Source organism: Trichechus manatus, unplaced genomic scaffold (genome assembly GCF_000243295.1).
Source record: "Trichechus manatus latirostris isolate Lorelei unplaced genomic scaffold, TriManLat1.0 scaffold00089, whole genome shotgun sequence".
Classification (NCBI taxonomy): Eukaryota; Metazoa; Chordata; class Mammalia; order Sirenia; family Trichechidae; genus Trichechus; species Trichechus manatus.
Genome location: NW_004444025.1, coordinates 414,650 through 436,432, shown reverse-complemented (window position 1 = coordinate 436,432; position 21,783 = coordinate 414,650). Strand labels below are relative to the sequence as shown.

The window sequence follows — 21,783 nt, the reverse complement described above, 5'->3', positions numbered from 1 at the left end:
ACCCTGGCCAATGCACCATAACTAACTAATAAACATTTGCTCTAATGACATCCCCCGGACAATATGTGTCTTACCTTGATAGGTTCTCCATGGGGAGACATGACTTCATCAGAGAGGTCCATCATCTTCAGGGCCATCAGTGCTATCTGAACAGCATGGGTATCACTTTCTTTGTGTAATCCTCCAGCTACACAATATGCATCACCTATGGTCTCCACCTAGACACAGCACATTTTCCAAATTATAAATGAAAACTCAAGAAGAGTCATAGCATAAATCATGTAGCAGAAATTAAGAATCATACAGCAGAAACTTTAGTGTTAGGTCCTATGGAAAATCAGGTTAAATAAGTTACTCTCAGAAATGGCTTTCTTTGCTAGCAAGCAGCCATCTAAGATGCATCAGTTGGTCCCAACACACCTGGAGTAAAGGAGAATGAAGAACACCAAAGACACAAGGAAAGTATTAGCCCAAGACACAGAAGGGGCCACATAAACCAGAGACTTCATCAGCCTGAGACCGGAAGAACTAGACGGTGCCTGGCTACCACCAATGACCGCCCTGACAGGGAACACAACAGAGTCTGTGATGGAGCAGGAGAAAGGTGGGGTGCAGAACTCAAGTTCTAGTAAAAAGACCAGACTTGATGGTTTGACTGAGACTGGAGGGTCCCTGGAAGACATGGCCCCTGGACTTTCTGTTGGCCTAGAGCTGAAACCATTCCCAAGGTCAACTCTTCAGACAAAGATTAGACTGGACTATGGGACATAAAATGATACTCGTGAAGAGTGTGCTTCTTAGCTCAAGTAGATACATGAGACTAAATGGGTGGCTCCTGTCTGGAGGTGAGAGAAGGCAGAGAGGGTCAGTAGCTGGCTGAATGGACACGGGAAGTCCGGGGTGGAAAGGAGAAGCGTGCTGTCACAGTATAGGGAGAGCAACTAGGGTCACACAGCAATGTGTGTATAAACTTTTTGTATAAGAAATTTACTCGAATTGTAAACTTTCACTTAAAACACAATTAGAAAAAAGAAAGAAAGCAATGGCTTTCTTTATCACGTACCTAGGTGAATCCAGACACTCAGAATTCAAAGGTTTGCACCCCTGACACCAGGGCACTGCTCGGAGAGGTAACACAATCCTGTGAACACCACACCAAGTGGCTTGCACTCCCAGACTTGCCATCCACTCACCATACTATTTAACCTTTTTCCCCCCCATGTAAAATGGCACTTGCAAAAACAAATGATGTATTTTGGATTTATAATAAATTCTTAAAGATAATGGGATCAATTACTGATTTTACATCTCCTCAGCACAAAAGTGTTTTTACCAAGTCATTATTCAATAAATGTCGTATCACTATCGTAAGAATGTGCAATGTAAAATTAAGACATTAACAGTCATACGAGTAATAGAGTCCTTTTCTAAAGGACTTCTGGGATTCTCAAGCCCTTCCATGTGTCCACCTGAATATTACTCACAAAGTTTAGAAACCATGAGGTCTAACCAGGAGATAAAAACAATGGTGCCTGGAAGGCTATTAGAAATAAAGCTACTATATAAATTCCAAGTACTATTATTTTCATTATCATTATTATTGTCATTACAGGAAATTTTTACTTGTCTGTTAATACTGACTACAGAAAGCTAATACTTAATTTAAATGCACAAATAATCCCCCAAATTCTAAAAGTTCCAATGTTCTTCTCCTCTAAATATTTATTGTAACTTATCAGGTCGTATCATGTTTCTTATCCAAAGCTTCCAATGTGGAGGGATGGGGGTGAGATAGGAAAGAAAGTGGTAAACCCCTGCAGTAATTCCCCACTTCACGCTGAGTAAATGCTCATTCACATATAATGGCTCCAAGGTTCTTCTTGACCAATCTTCCTGCTAATCTGACTTTAACTCCTAACTCTCCCACTTGTTCACTTTGTTCCAATGCCACTGGCCTCCTGGTTACCCCTCAAACACACCAACATGTTCCTACTTGCTATTCCTTTTGCCTGGAACCCTATCTCTGCAGCTAACCACTTAGCTTGCCCCTCATTTCCTTTAATCTCTGCTAAAACATCACCCTATTAAAAAGGCCTATCCTGATCACCATGTATGAAATAGTAATCACCCTTTTACCCTACTCATGCCTCCCCATTACCATGCTTTCATTTTTTCCTCCAGAACATTTACACCGACTAAAATACTATGCATTACCCATTTGTTTATTGTCTTTATTTCCCCTAGTTGCATGCAGATGTCAGAGTTTGTCTATTTTGTTCACTCTTAAATTGCCACCATCCAGTGAGTTCTAAACAAGTACGTCTGCTGATGGATGAACCAGGCAGCAATGCCTCCCTTAAGCTTCTCCTCAGCAATGAATACGTAGAAATGCTTATCACAATGGCTACTATATCACAAGTGTTCAATAAATGTTACCCATTAGGAGACATAGTAGCCCCACCCCTACTTGGTGTAAGGTGTTTATTTCCTGTGCTCCTGTAACACCTCAGTGAGGGGACCCGGGCATCCATCAAGTCATATGGAAACCCCGCATGTGTCAGTCCTGCCCCACTGCTCCTTCCACACACACCCCTCACACGCCAGTGAACTTTTCTCATAGGGATTGTGTCCTCCATCTCTTTATCCAGGATCCAACTTACGCTGGCAAATGTAGGTTGACAAGTCAATATTTGTTAAAACAATGGATAAATGAATACAGAAATAAAAATGACCAAAAGATTGAAAGACAGAAAGAAAATGAAATGAAATAAAGCCCTGGTACAATCAGAAGAAGTAGAGATGTATTTGAATTGTGGTGTTGCTGAAGAATATTGAATATACCATGAACTACCACAAGAATGAACAAAATCACTCTTAGAAGAAATACAACCAGAATGCTCCTTAGAAGTGATGAGGATGGCAAGACTTCGGCTTGCTTACTCTGGACATGTCATTAGGGAAGACCAATTGCTAGAAAAGGGCATCATGTTTGGTAAAGTAGAAGGTCAGCAAAAACGAGGGAATCCTTCAATGAGATGGACGGACACAACAGCCACAACAATGGACTGAAACATACCAACAATCATGACGATGGCACAGGATTGGGCAACGTTTCATTCTCTTATACAAAGGTCACCATGAGTAAGAGCCGACATGAGGGTAACTAATAACTACAACAATTAGGTCCTGCAATAAATAAGGTTTACTATTCCTAGACTACCTAAGGTTAACTATTCCTTGGAAGTCATCACGATCATAGTCAGTCTATAATTATACATTCTGTACATTTAAATTTAGGAGCCCTGGTTGCTCCGTGGTTAAGCTCTCAGCTGCTAACTGAAAGGTCAATGGTATGAACCCACCAGCTGCTCCACAGGAGAAAGATGTGGCAATATGCTTCTGTAAAGACTACAGCCTTGGAAACCCATTGGGACAGTTCTACTCTGTCCTATAGGGTTGCTATTAGTTGGAATCAACTCGATGGTAATGGGTTTCTATCTTAAATTTATCCCTTGGTTAAGATTCTTTGTTTTCAGTTGTCTCCAGGAATTTTCACATAAAATCAGAAGTGAAGAGAAGTAGAAATAAGAACTGGGAGAGAAAGTGATTCACCATCTTAGCTCAAGCTACAGTTGGATTAATCAAGGGAACTTCCTGGCCACCATCTTCGTAGTAAGCAGCATAGCTTCTGAATACTTGACAGGCATAACCAAAGTTCCAACAAGCTGAAGCTTGCAGCAGAAGAGGTCTACTTCTGCTAAAAATCCCAGCAGTGTGCAAAGCAAAGATTTCTGAGGGAGGAGACATTCTCAAGATAGAAAATATCTACAAATATAGTAAATTCTACAAGAGGCCTTCAAGCTTAATATAACTGAAGCCAATTATTTTATCTGTAATTATACATGACCCTCTTTTTTTCCCAAGGGAATCTTGGCTCTGCCTGGAATTTCCTGTTAGAATTTTCAAAACACAAGGTTTTACTTCTGACATTTAGAATGAAATGAGGGAGGGATTTACTTAGTCCCACAAATAATATTTATTTCCTCCTTAATAATTTATTTCATGTTGGGTTAAGCTTTGAAATGCCAGACTGTCATGTGGCAAATTAAGAAAATTATTCGTACCACACAAATGAGAAGAATGCTTTATTTTTAATGTCAATGTCTAAAACAACCTAAAATAATTTAAATCATTAATTAAGGTTTAACAGTAGAGAAGCAGGTAGAACATGAAATCTCTCTCATTAATAATGTTATTAGGTGCCACTGAGTCTGTTTCAACTCAGAGTGACGTTATGGGACAGAGTAGAACTGCTCTCTAGGGTTTCCTAGGCTGTAACCTTTACAGGAGTAGACCACCAACCAGGTCCTTCTCCCATGGAGCCGATGGGTAGATTCAAACTGCCAACCATGTGGTTAGTAGCTGAGCACTTAACCGTTGCACCATCAGAGTTTCTGCTTACTAACAATAGTTACATTAAAAAAAATAACTTTATTACGTGTTAGGGACATCACTGTTTATCCCCAGCGCCTAAAATGATGCACTCAATAAATACTGGTTATCTGACGAATAACATATGTCATCTACCATGATCTTTACAACAATTCTGTTAACGAGGATTATGGGACAAACTGCGTATTATTCGTGCATATAAACTCTGGGTGGATGTTATTTTCTCTGTTTTAGAAGTGAGAAAGATATTTAATTTATTCAGTTGATGAAGCAAATAAGGTAGAGAACAAGATCTGAACACAGGTCTTTCTTATCCAAATGTTTCTGCTTTGCCTTCTCTATGATAACGCCATAAGTAGGTGATTTGGATGTCCATTAACTGGTCATACAAAGTATCATGTTAAGCATGTATTGCATTAATCTATATAAAGACAGTTTTAATTATTCTAGAGTTTCTTTACTTTTACAAACACAAAGGATAATTTTCCCTGCATATCCTGAATTATCTCATGCTTAATATTTCAACTCAGGTTCCACAATCAAGTGTCGGGTCCATTTGACTTTTAAACTTTACCTGTTCATACGTCCTGATTTAGGAAATAATATTGGAGTTATTATTCCCTCTCCTTGAGCATACAAAATGTGATCCAGCTGGAGCTGAGCTCACAAGGGCTCACAAGGACTCTCAAGGACTCTCAAGGACACATCAACTGGGCCCTGAGGTATAAAGACAATAGCTAAAATAATCTTGGAAAATATCTTTTAGGGAAACTTTCATATAAATCCCATCAAACAGAACACAAAGACTTTCCACTTTTATCTTTTTCGATTAGTATTTAGTGAATAGGAATGTGCTGGACCAACGAAGACCCTCCTGATTCTCGTTACTGAAACGCGTACCAATGATTGTTAAGAAAGCTTATTCAAAATGTAAGAATACAATTTCTAGCCAATCAGTGAAAAAATGATGCTTTCAATGATTCTACCCATTTTGTGATGTTGATTTATACTGATGATTCTGTAACCTTCCTTGGATTCGGGCAGACATTCTAGCACTGGCAGCATGCTTGTCCACTTCCCACTTTTGTCCTTTTGAATATACGCCAAATAAAACTTCCTTTTTACTTCACTAAACTCTGTGATGTTTTTCCCCGACAACAGTCCTAAACTCCATCCTCCTCTCAGCCCACCACCTCTCCATTTTATTCTTTGAGAAGACAACGTGGCAAACCTCTTACAGAACAATTATCTCTGTTTCTGAGCAGATTCAGAGCTATTCCTGGCCTGAGAACACCCATGCGACTAATGCACAGTGCCTGAGCCCAGGATGTGACCTGCACAATCCTGCAGAGAAAGCCTTTCATTTGCATTATACTTTAGGTCCCAGGCACAGTGGTTTTTCTCAGTGATGTTAGCCTGCAAAGCAGTCTTTTCCTTGCTCTTCCCCTACCTTATAGACATCCAGCTCTCCACACTGCTGGTCAAAGCGGGTGTAGAGCTCATTGAGCATGGTGATGACCTGCAGGGGCGAGCACTGGGAGCAGATGGCAGTGAATCCAACAATGTCTGAGAAAAGCATGGTGACATTATTGAACTTCTTGGCTTGCACAACTTGTCCTTGCCATAGCTGCTGAGCAACTTCGCAGGGAAAAATAGAGCACAGAAGATCTACTGTCTTCTTCTTCTCCTCCTCCAGGGCTTGGTGGGCTTGCTCAAGGGTGGCCTTGAGCTTCCCCAGCCTCTTCTTCAGGCCATCTTGAGCTCGGGCTTGTTCACCTATCAAGACCACATCCCTCAGTGCATTATGAATCGGGATGTCTGAAAGGTAGAGCCCTCGTCCTGTGAAATCTTCTAATCTGTCCACACAGGGTGATCCCAAGAACAAGATCGCACTGGATTCAACAATGTAGATCATTTGGCCTTTCAGGTCCATAACCTGTGAAGCAAAGGAGAACCTATTGTTGTGTTATATCCAAGTATTTCCAACAACTTTCTGAGACAAAAGGAGAGGAAGTAGATATAGTGATAATGCCTTTGTATTTAAACTCTATTTTTCCAACCTGCTGAAAAAGAACAATAAGCTTTCATATAGTTTCATATAGTTCCAATTTGCTATGAGTTCTAAAATGCATGCAGACATTTGAAGAATTGAGTACAATATCAAAATCATGACTTTCAATGAACAATGTAAAACCTTCTTGTTTCAGGGCTTTCTCACTGAGCAGCATGCTGATGCGTTTGTTACTGTATTTTTGTACTCTTGTGAAAATGTAATTTTTCCTTTTTTTGGTCTTCCCCTGTTTTAGCAGGTTTCTTCTCTCCTCCTCTCCCTTTATCCCGAGCTAATTGTTCCAACTGGCACGTATGGAAGTTAAAAAGCCTCCAAACATAAAATTTTTGTCCTAATTCTTTTCTGTCAGAAGCATTCCCTTAGAGCTATCTTTTTGGAAGCCACTATTCTCCCAGAGACTTCAGTATGAGGCACCTGGCTCTCATATGAGAGGTTACTTCCCTATTTCAACTTTGCCTTAAGCCCCTAACCAACCCATTGTTGACAATGCAAACAAAAGAAGAACCCAGCCAGCAGAGAGGACTGTACCCAGGTGGGTCTTGAGAGAGGTGGAGCTTCAAGTAATCATTCTCAATCACCAGACGATTTCCTTGGATGAGTGTGGACAAACGATGTATGTATATGTGTGTTCACTGCAGCAAAAAGTCAAAAAACACCCCAAAGGTCCTTTAGTGGGTGACTGGTTCAGTAAGGTACAACCATACAATGGAATACCACATAACCTTTCAAACAGTGAACAAGACTTACATCTAATGACGTGGAAGAATGTCCAAAATATATTGTTTAGTAAAAAAAAAAAAAAAAGAGGAAGTTGTAGAATAGTATTTTGTTTTGTTTTAAACAAAGGCTTACATAACTAGTGTTTTATATTTTTTGCATTAATGAATATCTTTCAGTATCAGCTATTTTTTAAGCATTTAGATATTTTTATGAGGGCAAAAACAAAAGAAAGCTGTTTTCATTTTTGGGAACAAACGTGTGTGTCTAAAAGTTCTCCGCATCACAAGAGGCTCTGTTGCCTTGGCTTGGCTTGAGCTAGCAGCTCTGATTTAGTAAACTTTCCTTCTGAGACAGAATAATCACCAAAGCACTCCACTGTGAGGTGACAGAATATGGCTTTTTTTTTTTACATTCTGTAACAATCAAAATTTTTTTAAATCATTTATTTTGCCATTTCTATTACATAATGACTAAAAAATCCATTTAATGGCCTCCTGTGAGAAACAGGGTTTTTTTGTGTTTTTTTAATTCACTGTGAAACAATACTTCTTAATATTCCAAATTAAGTCAGCTATTTGATGATAAGTGAAAACATATTTTACACATTTATTTAACATACAATTTAGTTATAAAATACTCCATAATGATTGTAAAAGGTTGACTGTATTCAATAAATATTTGATAAACTAACGAATCAAGTAAGTAAGCAAATGAATGCAGAAATGATTTGCTTTAAATTTATTCCAGCCTTAAAGTTATTGTAGATTTAGTCATGCAAATATTTAAAATCATTATTTTAGTCATGCAAATATTTTAAAATGATTTGCATGGCTTCAAATCCTTTGATAAAACATTTTGATAAAAAATATAAATGTTTTATCAAAGTATTTGAAGTCATGCAAGGTATTTTTGCTCTTTGTTTCTAGCCCTTAAATATGAAAACTAAAATCCCAAAATAATAAGATATGTTTTCCTTACCCTTGAAGATTTTTTCATGGAGTTGTCCCATCTCCTCACTCGCACAATAAATTGCATATTCAACATAGTCATGATCCCACTAAAAGTTTGGTTGATTTTTGGAGTAAGAATTTCAAAGTACTCTTCAAAATTAGGCGTTCCTTGAAAATCTCTCCTACTCATCAGCCTTCTAATACCATTGCCAAACTGTAGAATCATCATATCTTTGTCAAACATGAAATGGAATGGAAATGTCTTACAGAAGAGCGATGCGGGAATCACCAGAGAGGACTGGGGTTTGCCTGGGGACAATGATGGCTTGGTGCTTTTGACGTGAACAGAGTATAACAAGTAGGGCTGGTTTACAAACTCGCTGCAATCATTACGGAAGCAGGGCGGCATTAATGACACTTCCACTTCAGTTTCGTACAATATGTGAGCAGCTGCCTTAATGATGCCTGGAAGAATCAGGGACGTGGTTCTCTTAGGAAAGAAACAGTAAACGTTTAAGAAATTGTGGTCTTTATCTAGGCACAGAATGGAGGCGTCATCAAACCAGCCTCTCTTTTCTGCTTCCTGGCAATGGCTGCTCTGTTTCAAAAGGGTACTGAAGCTATTTAAAAAATCTTTAAGGGTTCCTCCAACCACGCCTAGGATGTGTTCATCTTCCTCATAACATATTTTAAAAAGCTCTTCGCCGAAAGATTCTTTGAGGATCTCCACAGGAACTCCTGAAAGCAGAGAACACATTGTCTGCCACTCAAACGTGTCATCTTGGTAGAGCTGTGCTATTATTACGATTTTCCACGTTGTTTTATTTGGTGATTTAGTTCCCTTTATATCTGATAAAAAGGAGCTCTGGTGACACACTTGTTAACTGCTCAACAGCTAACCAAAAGGTCGGCAGTTCAAATTCACCAGCTGCTCCTTGGAAACCCTGTGGGGCAGTTGTATTCTATCCTATAGGGTTGCCCTGAGTGGGGAAGACTCCAAGGCAGTGGGTTTATACCTGGTAATAAGAATTTCAACTAAAATTAAACATCTATATTCAAATTATCTACATAGATTAGCGTATAAAATTCTGGTAACTTACATTCAATAAACATCTCAAATCAGTTAATCTTAAAAGAATGGTCAATTAATAAAACATTTTAATCTCCTTTAAACTTACCTATAAAAGAAAAATTAGAATTCTAGGGTCAAGTCTATTTCAGAAAAAGTTCTCCCACCTTTCTGTTAATAGTGAAATGAATACATCTTCCTAAAGGGGTACTCTCCCTCTTGAGCCTCCAGCAGTATAAGAGTTAACCACTGGAATTAATTTAAAATCACTAGTCCTTGAAACTTAATTTTGTCATTTTTATCTACACAGGATTATGAAGTTTTTTTCTGAATAAATTGCATTTTTGTTGTTTAATGTTACCTGAATAAAAATTGGCATTGAATATATTACAATGAAACCTGTGAGAGCTGGAACTTGATAGCACTGCCTTGTTTTTCTGGGTCTTGCAAGTCTTCCACCTTTGACAGGGTGCAGTCTTACCACTTTTCTATTGCTCGTTTTAGTGGAAAATACACTATTTGAGTATTGAGTTTTCCTTCTCTGACAGGTTTCCACCTTACACAGATTCTGGCTTTCCCAAGTTTTACTGTATTTATATTCTACAGCTTCTCTTTCCCTAGCCTCCTTTATTCTCTAATCTTTGTGCATCATATTTTTCTCATCTGTAACACAGGAAAAGCAATACTGCCCTCTTCACTGCACTGTTGGGATGTGTGGGAATCAGATTTAAAATAGTGCTTGCTCCCAGAAAGAGCTAAGTATAAGTTAGCTATTATTATTATCTTAACATTTGGTACATTTAAAAAGATTTAACCTCTTGGTCCATGTACTCAAACTTTCAAAAGGACAATATGACAAAGCCACTCACTCTAACCCCCAACAAACTCATCACTAAAGTGAGAACACTGTTAATGTATTAGAGAGTGTGACCCTATTCTCATGATTGCTTACAACTTAAAAAAAAAAATCCTTCAGTTCTACTTTGTTGAGTAGAATTTTCCATGCACAAATGAGGCAAACCTATAGTTAGGTTCCAGACTAAGGCTTGTGAATATCTATGAGTCAGCTTCCCATCCAGCCTTATCTACTTCACAGCAAATAAACATTATAGGAAGAGGAAATGTTTTATGTCTAACAAAAATATATCATATAAAAAAGCGTTACTGAAGAGGTGGGGCCAAAATGGCAGAGTAGTCAGACGCTTCCTGTGGTTCTTCTTACAACAAAGACCAGAAAAAAACAAGGGAATTGATTATATATGACAGTTTAGGAGCCCTGAACATCAAACACAAAGTTGAGGAATTGGACTGAGTGGCAGGGGGAGGGAGAGACGGTTTGGTAGCACCGAAGAGTTGCCAGAACTGAGCCGGCAGGGGCCAGCATCCTTCAAGCTGGATAGGCTCGCAAGCTCGGTGAGGCAAGCAGAGGGGCTCGGGAGGCATTTTCTACATCAGGAGAGGCCCAGCAGCAGAGAGTCTACTCTGGCATCCAAAACCAGGGAAAAGCAGTGCTCAACTGGCAAAAGATAAGTACTTGCGTCTGGTCTACCAGGCAGATCAAAAAACATCCCCTTTGGGAAAAACCTCTCCCCATTTGCCTCCCCTCTTCCTGCTCTGCACTGAATCTCTGGCTGGCTTCAGTGACTGCCAAGTCCCCTGGGCCAGAAGTAAGACCTGCCACGTGCCCCAAGCCATTCTCCTGGCCTTGGAGAGAGAAAAAATTAACAAACAGGAAAAAATAATTTGCCAGCTCCCCTAAGCCAGGAACTCAGGGTAGGCACAGCTCCTGTGCCTAGTAACACACATAAGGGGTTCACAGACTCTGAATGTTTTGATCCTGCATAGACCTGTGTTGGTCCAATTCAACAGCGTAGGCCCTCATTACCACAGTACAACAGGGTATATACCTGAAGTCTAACTTCAACTGTTTCAGCTATATGGTGAAGTGGCAGGTTCGTGACATTTGACACTGCTCTGCCCATTAAGCAGGTTCCTCACCTACCCACATCAGAAGCCTGAGTACTGGTGGCTCCACCCATGCCACCTAGCCACTCAAAACAGGGGTCTGAGAATAAGTGGTACCCCAGCCCTTACAGCCAACAGCACTGAGTGCTCATAGTCTGGTGCAAAGCCTACCCACCTATGTGCTTTAGGAAACAGGGAGATGCTTTCCTCCCAGACACTCAGGGGCAGCCGTCAGCCCCCTGCCTTGTTCAGCACATGACCCCTTACTGCAGCTAGATACCTGTACCTACACCAATCACCCAAGCCTGTCTGGGACTGTAGGTGAGGGCCTGCACCACACACTTGATGACAAAACACCTTGACACCTGAGCTGAATCCATACAAGAAAAGTAAACAGATTCCTGGGCTCATGTATCTAGTAACAGATCTAACCACCTGGTGACAGGACAATAGAGCTCCAAAGGCACCAATAATCGAACTAGCTCACATGAACAGCCTATTTGGGCATATGAAAACAAAACAAAACAAAACAAGAAGCTAGGACACAGTAAGCAAACATAAAATAAATAAATTACAATCACTTATTGATGGCTCAGAGACAACAGTCAGTATCAAATCACATAAAGAGGCAGACCATGATGGCTTCAGCGAACTCCGAAAATAAAGAATCGAGAAATTTTCCAGAGGAAGAGAATTTCTTGGAATTACAAGAGGTAGAACACAAAAGATTAATATACAGAACTCTTCAAAAGATCGGAAAGAGATGAGGCAAAACACAGACCAAGCTAAGGAACATACAAACAAAGCAAGAGAGGATCTTAAGAAAGTTATTCAAGAGCAAGATGACAAATTTAATAGGCTGCAAGAATCCATAGAGAGGCAGGAATAAGAAATCCCGGATTAACAATAAAATTTCAGAATTAGACAACTCAATATAAAGTCACAGAAGAAGAACTGAAGCAATAGAAGTCAGAATTAGTGAGATTGAAGGTAAAGCACTTGACACCAACCTATTCGAGTTAAAATCAGATAAAGGAATTTAAAAAAAATGAAGCAACTCCAAGAATTACGTGGGACTCTACCACGAGGAAAAACCTATGAGTGACTGGAGTACCAGACTGGGGATGATAACAGAAAATAGAGAGACAACTGTTGAAGATTGGTTGGCAGAAAACTTCCCTGATATCATGAAAAATGAGAACGTATCCAAGATGCTCATCGAACCCCACTAAGGTAGATCCCAAAAGAAAGTCACTAAGACATACTATAATCAAACTTGCCAAAACCAAAGATAAAGAGAGAATTTTAAGAGCAGCTCGGGATAAATGAAAAGTCATCTACAAAGGAGAGTCAATAAGACTAAGTTTGGACTACTCAGCAGAAACCATGCAGGCAAGAAGGCAATGGGACGACATATATAAAGCCTTGAATGAAAAAAATTGCTAGCCAGGAATTATATATCCAGCAAAACTGTCTCTCAAATATGATGGCAAAATTAGGGCATTTCCAGATAAATAGAAGTTTAGGGAATTTGGAAAAACCACACCAAAATTACAAGAAATGCTAAAGGGAGTCCTCCATTTAGAAAATCAATAACCTCAGATAAAAACCCCAGACTAGAGCACAGGACAGAGCAACCACATATCAACCCAGATAGGGAAGCCACAAAAATAAAGCTAAAATGCTGAAAACAGGGAAACAGAGACATCAACTTGTAAAAGATGACAATATTAAAAAAACAAAGAGGGACGAAAAATGTAGTCACAAATCTTTCATATGGAGAGGAAGTCAAGGTGACTTGAAGAAATAAAACATTGGTTTTAACTGAGAATAATAGGGGTAAATATTACGGTAACCACAAAGGAAACTAACAATCCTACATATCAAAATAAAAAACAAGAAAAACATAAAGATTCAGCAAATAAAAAATCAACAAAAATGAAAAAGATGTAAAGAAAAATAACTCACCACAGAAAAATAAGAAGAACAAAGAAACTGTCAACCACGCAAAAAAGACAGCAAAATGACAGCACTAAACACATACCAATCAATAACTACACTGAATGTAAATGGACTAAATGCACCAATAAAGAGACAAAGAGTGGCAGAATGGAAAAAAAAAAAGAAAAACCCACAACCAATCTATATGCTGCCTACAACAGACATACCTTAGACTTAGAGACACAAACAAACTAAAACTCAAAGGATGGAAAAAAATATATCAAGCAAACAACACTCAAAAAAGAGGAGGAGTGGCAATATTAATCTCCGACAAAACAGACTTTAAAGTAAAATACACCATAAAGGATAAGGAAGGACACTGTATAATGATAAAAGGGTCATTATACCAGGAGGCCATAACTGTAATAAATATTTATGCTCCCAACAATATTGCTCAAAAATACATAAAACAAACTCTAACAGCATTGAAAAGAGAGACAGACAGCTCCACAATAATAGTAGGAGACTTCAACACACCACTTTTGGTTAAGGACAGAACATCCAGAGAGATGCTCAATAAAGACACAGAAGATCTAAATGCCACAATCAACCAACTTGATCTCATGGACTGACACCAAACACTCCACACTCCACCAACAGCAGCCAAGTATACTTTCTATTCCAGAGCACATGGAACATTCTCCAGAATAGACCACATATTAGGCCATAAAGGTAGCCTTAACAGACTCCAAAGCATCAAAATACTAGAAAGCATCTTTTCTGACCATAAAGCCATAAAAGCAAAAATCAGTAACAGAAAAAGCAAGGAAAAAAATCAAACACTTGGAAACTGAACAACCCTTTGCTGAAAAACTACTGGGTTATAGAAGAAATTAAGGATGGAATTCATAGAATTAAATGAGAAAGACAGCACATCCTACCAGACCTGTGGGACACAGTAAAATCAGTGCTCAGAGGTCAGTTTATAGCAATAAATCCACACATCCAAAAAGGAAGAAAGGGCCAAAATCATAACATTAATCCTACAACTGGAGCCAGTATAAACAGAGCAGCAAAAGAAGCCCTGGGGCACCAGAAGAAAGGAAATGAAAACAATTAGAGCAGAATTAAATGAAATAGAGAATAGAAAAACATCTGAAAGAGTTAACAAGACCAAAAACTGGTTCTCTGAAAAGATCAACAAAATCTATATACCACTGGCCAAATGGACAAAAGAAAAATAGGAGAGGAAGCAAATAACCTGTATAAGAAATGAGATGGGCGATATCACAACAGACCCAACTGAAATTAAGAGTCACAACAGAATACTAAGAAAAACTGTACTCTAACAAATTCAAAAACCTACAGGAAATGGACAAATTTCTAGAAACTCACTACCGACCTAAACTAACACACCCAGAGGTAGAACAACTAAAATAAACTTATAACGAAAGAAGAGATTGAAAAGGTAATTAAAAAAACTCCCCCCCCAAAAAAAAAAAGAAACCCTAGCCTGGACAGTTTTACCAGAGAATTCTCCAAACATTCAGAGAAGAGTTAACACCATTACTACTAAAGGTATTTCAAAGCATAGAAAAGGATGGAATACTCCCAAACTCATTTTATGAAGCCAGCACAACCCTGATTCCAAAGCCAGGTAAAGACACCACAAAAAAAGAAAATTACAGACCAATAACCCTTACAAACACTGACGCAAAAATCCTCAACAAAATTCTAGCCAATAGAATTCAACAAAGTATCAAAAAAATAATTCACCATGATCAAGTGGGATTTATACCAGGTATGCAAGGACGGTTCAACGTTAGAAAAACAAATCATTGTAATCTATCATATTAATAAAACAAAAGACAAGAACCATATGATTTTATCAATTGATGCAGACAAGGCATTTGAAAAAGTCCAACACCCATTCATGATAAAAACTCTCAACAAAATAGGAATAGAAGGGAAATTCAACAACATAATTAAGGGCATTTATACAAAGCCAACAGCCAACATCGTCCTAAATGGAGAGAGTCTAAAAGTATTCCCCCTGAGAACGGGAACTAGACAAGGATGCTCTTTATCACCACTCTTATTCAACACTGTGCTGGAGGTCCTAGCCAGAGCAATTAGGCTAGAAAAAGAAATAAAGGGCATCCAAATTGGTAAGGAAAAAGTAAAAGTACCTCTATTTGCTGATGATATGATCTTATACACAGAAAACCCCAAAGAATCCACATGAAAACTACTGGAACTAACAGAAGATTTCAGCAAAGTATCAGGAAACAAGAGAAACATACAAAAATAATTTGGATTCTACTACATCAACAAAGAGAACCTCGAACAGGAAATCACCAAACCAATACCATTTATAATAGCCCCCAAGAAGATAAAATACGAATAAATCTAACCAGAGATGTAAAAGATCTATACAATGAAAACTACAAGACACTACTGAAAGAAACCAAGAGAGACCTGCATAAGTGAAAAACATACCTTGCTCATGGACAGAAGACAACATTGAGAAAACGTCAATTCTACTCAAAGCTATCCACAGATATGATGCAATACCAATCCAAATTCCAACAGCATTTTTTAATGAGATGAAGAAACAGATCATCAACTTCATAAGGAAAGGGACGAGTCCTCGGTGAAGTAAAGCATTACTGAAGAAGAACAAAGTGGGAGGCCTCACACTACATGATTTTAGAACCTATTATAATGCCACGGTAGTCAAAACAACCTGGTACTGGTACAGCAACAGATATAGACCAATGGAACAGAATTGAGAATCCATGGATAAATTCATCCACCTATGAGCAGCTGATATTTGACAAAGTCCCAAAGTCTGTTATTTAGGGAAAAGACAGTCTCTTTAACAAACGGTGCTGGCATAACTGGATATTCATCTGCAAAAAACTGAAACAAGACCCATATCTCACACCACGCAGAAAAAGTAACTCAAAATAGATCAAAGACCTAAATATAAAATCTAAAACAATAAAGGTCATGGAAGAAAAAATAGGGACAATGCTAGGAGCCCTAATACGTGGCATAAAGAGTATATAAACCATAAGTAACAATGCACAAACAACAGAAGAGAAAACAGATAACTGGGAGCTCCTAAAAATCAACACTTAGCTCATCAAAAGACTTCACCAAAAGAGTCAAAAGACAACCTACATACTGGGAAAAAATTTTGGGCTACGGCAAATCCGATCAGCATCTAATCTCTAAAATCTATAAGATACTGCAAAACCTCAACAGCAAAAAGACAAATAACCCAATTAAAAAATGGGCAAAGGATATGAACAGGCACTTCACCAAAGAAAACATTCGGGCGGCTAACAGACACATGAGGAAATGCTCACAATCATTAGCCATTAGAGAAATGCAAATCAAAACTAAATAAGATACCATCTCACCCCAACAAGGCTAGTCGTAATCCAAAAAACACAAAATAATAAATGTCAGAGAGGTAGTGGAGAGACTGGGACACTTATACACTGTTGGTAGGAAAGTAAAATGGTACAACCACTTTGGAAAGAGATTTGGCGCTTTGTTAAAAAGCTAGAAATAGAAGTACCATACAATCCAGCAATCCCACTCCTTGGAATACATCCTAGAGAAATAAGAGCCATCACACGAAAAGATATATGCACACCCATGTTCACTGCAGCACTGTTCACAATAGCAAAAAGATGGAAACAACCTCGGTGCCCATCATGGACGAATGGATAAACACATTATGGTATATTCACACAAAGGAATACCACACTATGATAACGAACAACGATCAGTCTGTGAAACATAACACAGAGGAATCTGGAAGGCATTACACTGAGTGAATTTAGTCAGTTACAAAAGGACAAATGTTGTATAAGACCACTATTATAAGAACTCAAGAAAAGGTTTAAACACAGAAGAAAACATTCTTTTATGGTTAGAAGGGTGGGGAGGGAGGGCGAGGGGTATTCACTAGCTAGACAGTAGACAAGAATTACGTGAAGGAAGGACAGTACACACTACAGGTGAAGTCAGCACAACGGGACTAAACCAAAGCTAAGAACTTTCCTGAATACAATCAAACACTTTGAGGGACAGAGTAGCAGTAGCAGGGGCCTGGGGACCATGGTTTCAGGGGACATCTAGGTCAACTGGCGTAACAAAGTTTATTAAGAATATGTTCTGCATCCCACTTTGGTGGGTGGCATCTGGGGTCTTAAAAGCTAGCAAGCAGCCATCTAAGATGTATCAATTGGCCCCAACCCACCTGGAGCAAAGGTGAATGAATAATATCAAAGACACAAGGAAAGTATTAGCCCAGGAGACAGAAAGGGCCACATAAACCAGAGACTCCATCAGCCTGAGACCAGAAGAACTAGACGGTAACCAGCTACCACCAACGACGACCCTGACACGGAACAAAGCACAGAGTTCCTGATGGAGCAGAAGAAAAGTGGGGTGCAGAACTCAAATTTTAGTAAAATGACCAGACTTAATGGTTTGATTGAGACTGGAGGAACCCAGGAAGACATGGCCCCCGGACTCTTTGTTAGCCCAAAACTAAAACCATTCCTGAGGCCAACTCTTCACACAAAGATTAGATTGGACTATGGGACATAAAATGATACCCATGAAGAGTGTGCTTCTTAGCTCAAGTAGATACATGAGACTAAAAGGGCAGCTCCCGTCCAGAGTTGAGATGAGACGGCAGAGAGGGTCAGGAGCTGGTTGAATGAACACGGGAAATCAGGGGTGGAAAGGAGGAGTGTGCTGTCACAGTACAAAGAGAGCAGCTAGGGTCACATAACGATGTATGTATAAATTTTTGTATGAGAACTAACTTGAATTATAAACTTTCACTTAAAGCGCAACAATTAAAAAAAAGAAAAAGTGTTACTATTTATGTTAACACAATACATAATACTGAACACTGCACATTGGGAGTTATCGACAAATAAATATGAATATTCTAGGAGAAAATATTAGTTCTGCAGGTACAGGATATACTTCCTAAATACATATACTTAAACAATTATATTATCTTACCTGCTGCAATTGCTTGGTCTGCAATGATTTTTTCAAAGTCTTCTCTTTCCAAAGATTTCCTGGAAATATTTCAGTATCTTAAATTAGAAACTGACAAGTGAATGCTCAAACTTCACATTAAAACATACTGAACCATACTTCACATTAAGAAAGACTGAAGGAAAATTATTTAAGTTACCTTTTTTTTTAGAGTCAAATATTGACTACCAAGTTTATAGGAAAGGAGCAGTGACATGTACAATCCAGAACAATGTTGAAAACCCCCAAATGTTCAAGATGTAGCGGGTTCCATCATTTTTTATGAAGCACGTTGATCCTTCAAGTTAGCTTTACATAGGCTAATACTAAAGAGTTTGCTCTGGCAGGACACCAGGAGTGCGAGATGGCCCCGAAGGGATGGTAATTAACCATCCCAATTCTTCTGGTGACCCAACTAAGAAGAAAAATCGGCATACAAATAGATTTCACTATTAAGTATCGCCTTTTTTTTGCTGAAGAAAATACATAGCATTTCTTGCTTTGGAGACTCAACCATCATTACATTAAACGTTCATCCTTGATAATGTATAAAAATTTAATAACTAAAAAAAATTATTCTTTTTCAATTACTGTACTGGTTTCTATAGCATTAAACCAGCTGCATTCAAACTGATTCCTAGTCCTGGTGACCCCACGTGTGTCAGAGTAGAACTGTGCTCCAGACGGTTTTCAGTGACTGAATTTTCAGAAGTAGTTCATCAGACTTTTCTTCAGAGACACCTGTAAATGAACTCTAAGCCCTAACCTCCCGGTTAGCAGCCAAGCACGTTAACTGCACGGCCCAAGGACTCCTGCTATAGCAAGTTGTTGTTAGGTCATTGAGTCGATTTTGACTCATGGCAACCCCAGGTGACAGAGGAGAACTACTCCATAGGGTTTTCTTAGCTGTAATCTTTACAGAAGCGGATTGCTAGGTCTTTCTCTCACAGAGCCGCTGGACTCCACCAACCTTTTCGTTAGCAGCTGAGCGCTTAACTGTTGAGCCAACAGGTTGAATGTAACAGCATACATTTTGACAGATAGAGAGTTTAGGTAATCTCAACTTGACAATGTGTTAATTCATGTCTGCCTAATTGTTTTTTATAATGTCTGACAGTGATAACTGATTATAACCAAATTTGGCAAGCCACTAAAGCATATTAAAAGATACATAAGGTTCTATTTGCCATTTGCCATCAACCCACTGCTGTTGAGTCAATTCTAACTCACAGCAACCCTATAGGACAGAGTAGAACTGCCTCATAGGGTTTCCAAGGAGCTGTTGGTGGATTCGAACTGCCAACCTTTTGGTTAGTACTCATAGCTCTTAACTATTAGATAAGCTCAATTTAAAAAGAGGTATACATCTGAAATTTTAAACAGATTTCAGTAAACATAATAGATGTAGGGAAGTTTCAGAAGAAAATATTTTTGAGAAGGAAACTGGATCACTCTACCATTTTATCACACAAGGGTATATTATAATTAATTAAAGTACTAAGTAGAAATATTTTTTAATCTAAGTTGGTCAAGGATCACTTATGATATTATAGCCCACTTTGAGCTAGACACTATCGACTATTTTTCTATACTGATCTATTTTTAAATTTGCTTCTTTTTCTCATTTAAGTAACTTTTTTTATTTCCCTAAAAAATAAGAGTAAATATGCTCAGAGAACTCTAATAACGCCAATTCTCAGTACCCATGACAGGAGATGTAAGCAAAGCCTTGCTAGTTCAAACAGCACACAGTGCATTTTACAGCACGTTCCTTGTGTTTACATTCAAAAAGGAAAAGCAGGCATAAGTACTGCATGTATGGCATGATCGCACAAAAAGAGACCAAGCAAAAGTTAGTTCTCTGAGCAACTAACCTAGAGGAAAACCATAAAGACTATTAAATTCATTACACTTAAAAGAAAAAGGGAGGGGCGGCCTCTGGTCCTTCACTCAGGGGCAGTTGTTTACCACGTTAGTTTTCTGGTTTTCAAGTCACAGAAGACAATAAGCAGTCCACAAGATCGTTTAGGGTATGTTCAGCAGTTGGCAAACCTAAAGCAGTAGAAATGGCAGCTGACTTGATAAGAAGGTGGGGGAGAAAAACCTAACAAAACCCCAGAAACAAAGCGCGTACTCAAGAGCTAAAGAGCGAAGCAGAGAGGAACCCTCTGCACATCAGCAGGCAGACTCAGGAGCAAAATGGTGTGTCATCTTATCTCAACAACTGAATAACCATCATCAGGACAATTAAAATATGACCAGCCTTTTCTCTTTAAGAAGTAAGAAAAGCAGTAAAAGATTTGTTCGAGATCTCCAAATAATAGGATTGCTGTTTTTGTAAGTTCTGAAATTTCTTAAAGAATACACCGTGAGGAAAACGTGCTAACGAACGTCTGCATCTAGTGGAAGGAACATTTCAGAACACCAAGCCCTGAGAATAAATTGAGTAAACTGACTGCCAAGGACTTCAGCAGACAGGCACAGTAGCAGGGCTGCAATGACTTCTGGGTATCTTATCAGCTTCACTGAGAATAAAGGTCAGAGGCTTTCTGGAATGCTTTTCCTATCGCTCATGTAAACATAGCTTCTGTCAGACACATAAATTCACACTCTCTCCTTCTGGACCCATCCCTGACCCCTTCTTGGCTTGGTGCTGATGCCTGCGGTCTGGGACAGTTAGTCAGCAAGGAAAATTAAGCCTAGATAATCCACAAAACTAATTATCCATTCACTCGTGAGTGGATAGACTAATGAATTCATAAAATATTCCCAAGAATGGGACTGGCTTGCAAAATTTCAATGTTCAATTCTGCAAATGTGAAATCAAGTATTCATTCTATTATTTATACATGAAATAATTCTGGCAATTTGGGGGAATCCAAAACAGGGCCAATCAAATTATTTATCAGCAGTAAAGATATATTTGGAAAATTAACTATATAAATAAATTTTTTTAAAAAGAAAAACCTATATTAAGGCTCTATGGAAAGCTTTCTTAAAGAAAATTTCAAAGATAGACACAAGAAAAAAGTATAAACAGAACTACAGAACTGATACTCAGCCAGTGCACACCAGGACAACCAAACTGGTTGTTGAAAATACTGAAACAGTTCCACTGCTGCCCCACACTTCCTGAGTCCCCCTCTTCATACCCCCTGGATCGTCACCTGGTCCTGATGCAGCTCCTAAAGGTGTAACCTGTGGTTGAGGTGGGTGGGGCAGGAGCAGGAGGCTGCTGGGCTGGAATTCCAACCTTCTGGGAGCATCCTTCAGGCAAGGAATCAGTTCTGATTGTTTGGGATCCACGCCTTACTTGTTGTGACTTTAAAAATCACCCCTTAGGCTGCGGGGAGATGGGAACTCTTATGCACTGCTGGTGGGAATGCAAAATGATACAACCATTTTGGAAAATGATATGGCACTTCCTCAGAAAGCTAGCAACAGACATACCATTCGATCCAGCAATCCCACTCCTAGGAATATATCCTAGAGAAATTAGAGTCATCACTCGAATAGACATATGCACACCTATGTTCATGGCA

At 38.9% G+C, this 21,783-nt stretch overlaps 1 protein-coding gene across 2 annotated transcripts in view; it reads right to left on the bottom strand.

Annotated features, from left to right (window-relative positions):
• GUCY1A1 (guanylate cyclase 1 soluble subunit alpha 1) overlaps window positions 1-21,783 on the bottom strand; it is a 52,150-nt gene that overhangs the window by 21,496 nt on the left and 8,871 nt on the right. For both annotated transcript variants that reach the window (XM_004382031.2, XM_023736600.1), the window contains exons 3-6: window positions 18,224-18,282; window positions 8,222-8,931; window positions 5,903-6,388; window positions 75-218 (exon numbers count right to left, since the gene is read on the bottom strand). In XM_004382031.2, the coding sequence (XP_004382088.1) occupies window positions 75-218; window positions 5,903-6,388; window positions 8,222-8,931; window positions 18,224-18,282 (1,399 nt within the window). The remainder of the gene's footprint in view (window positions 1-74; window positions 219-5,902; window positions 6,389-8,221; window positions 8,932-18,223; window positions 18,283-21,783) is intronic.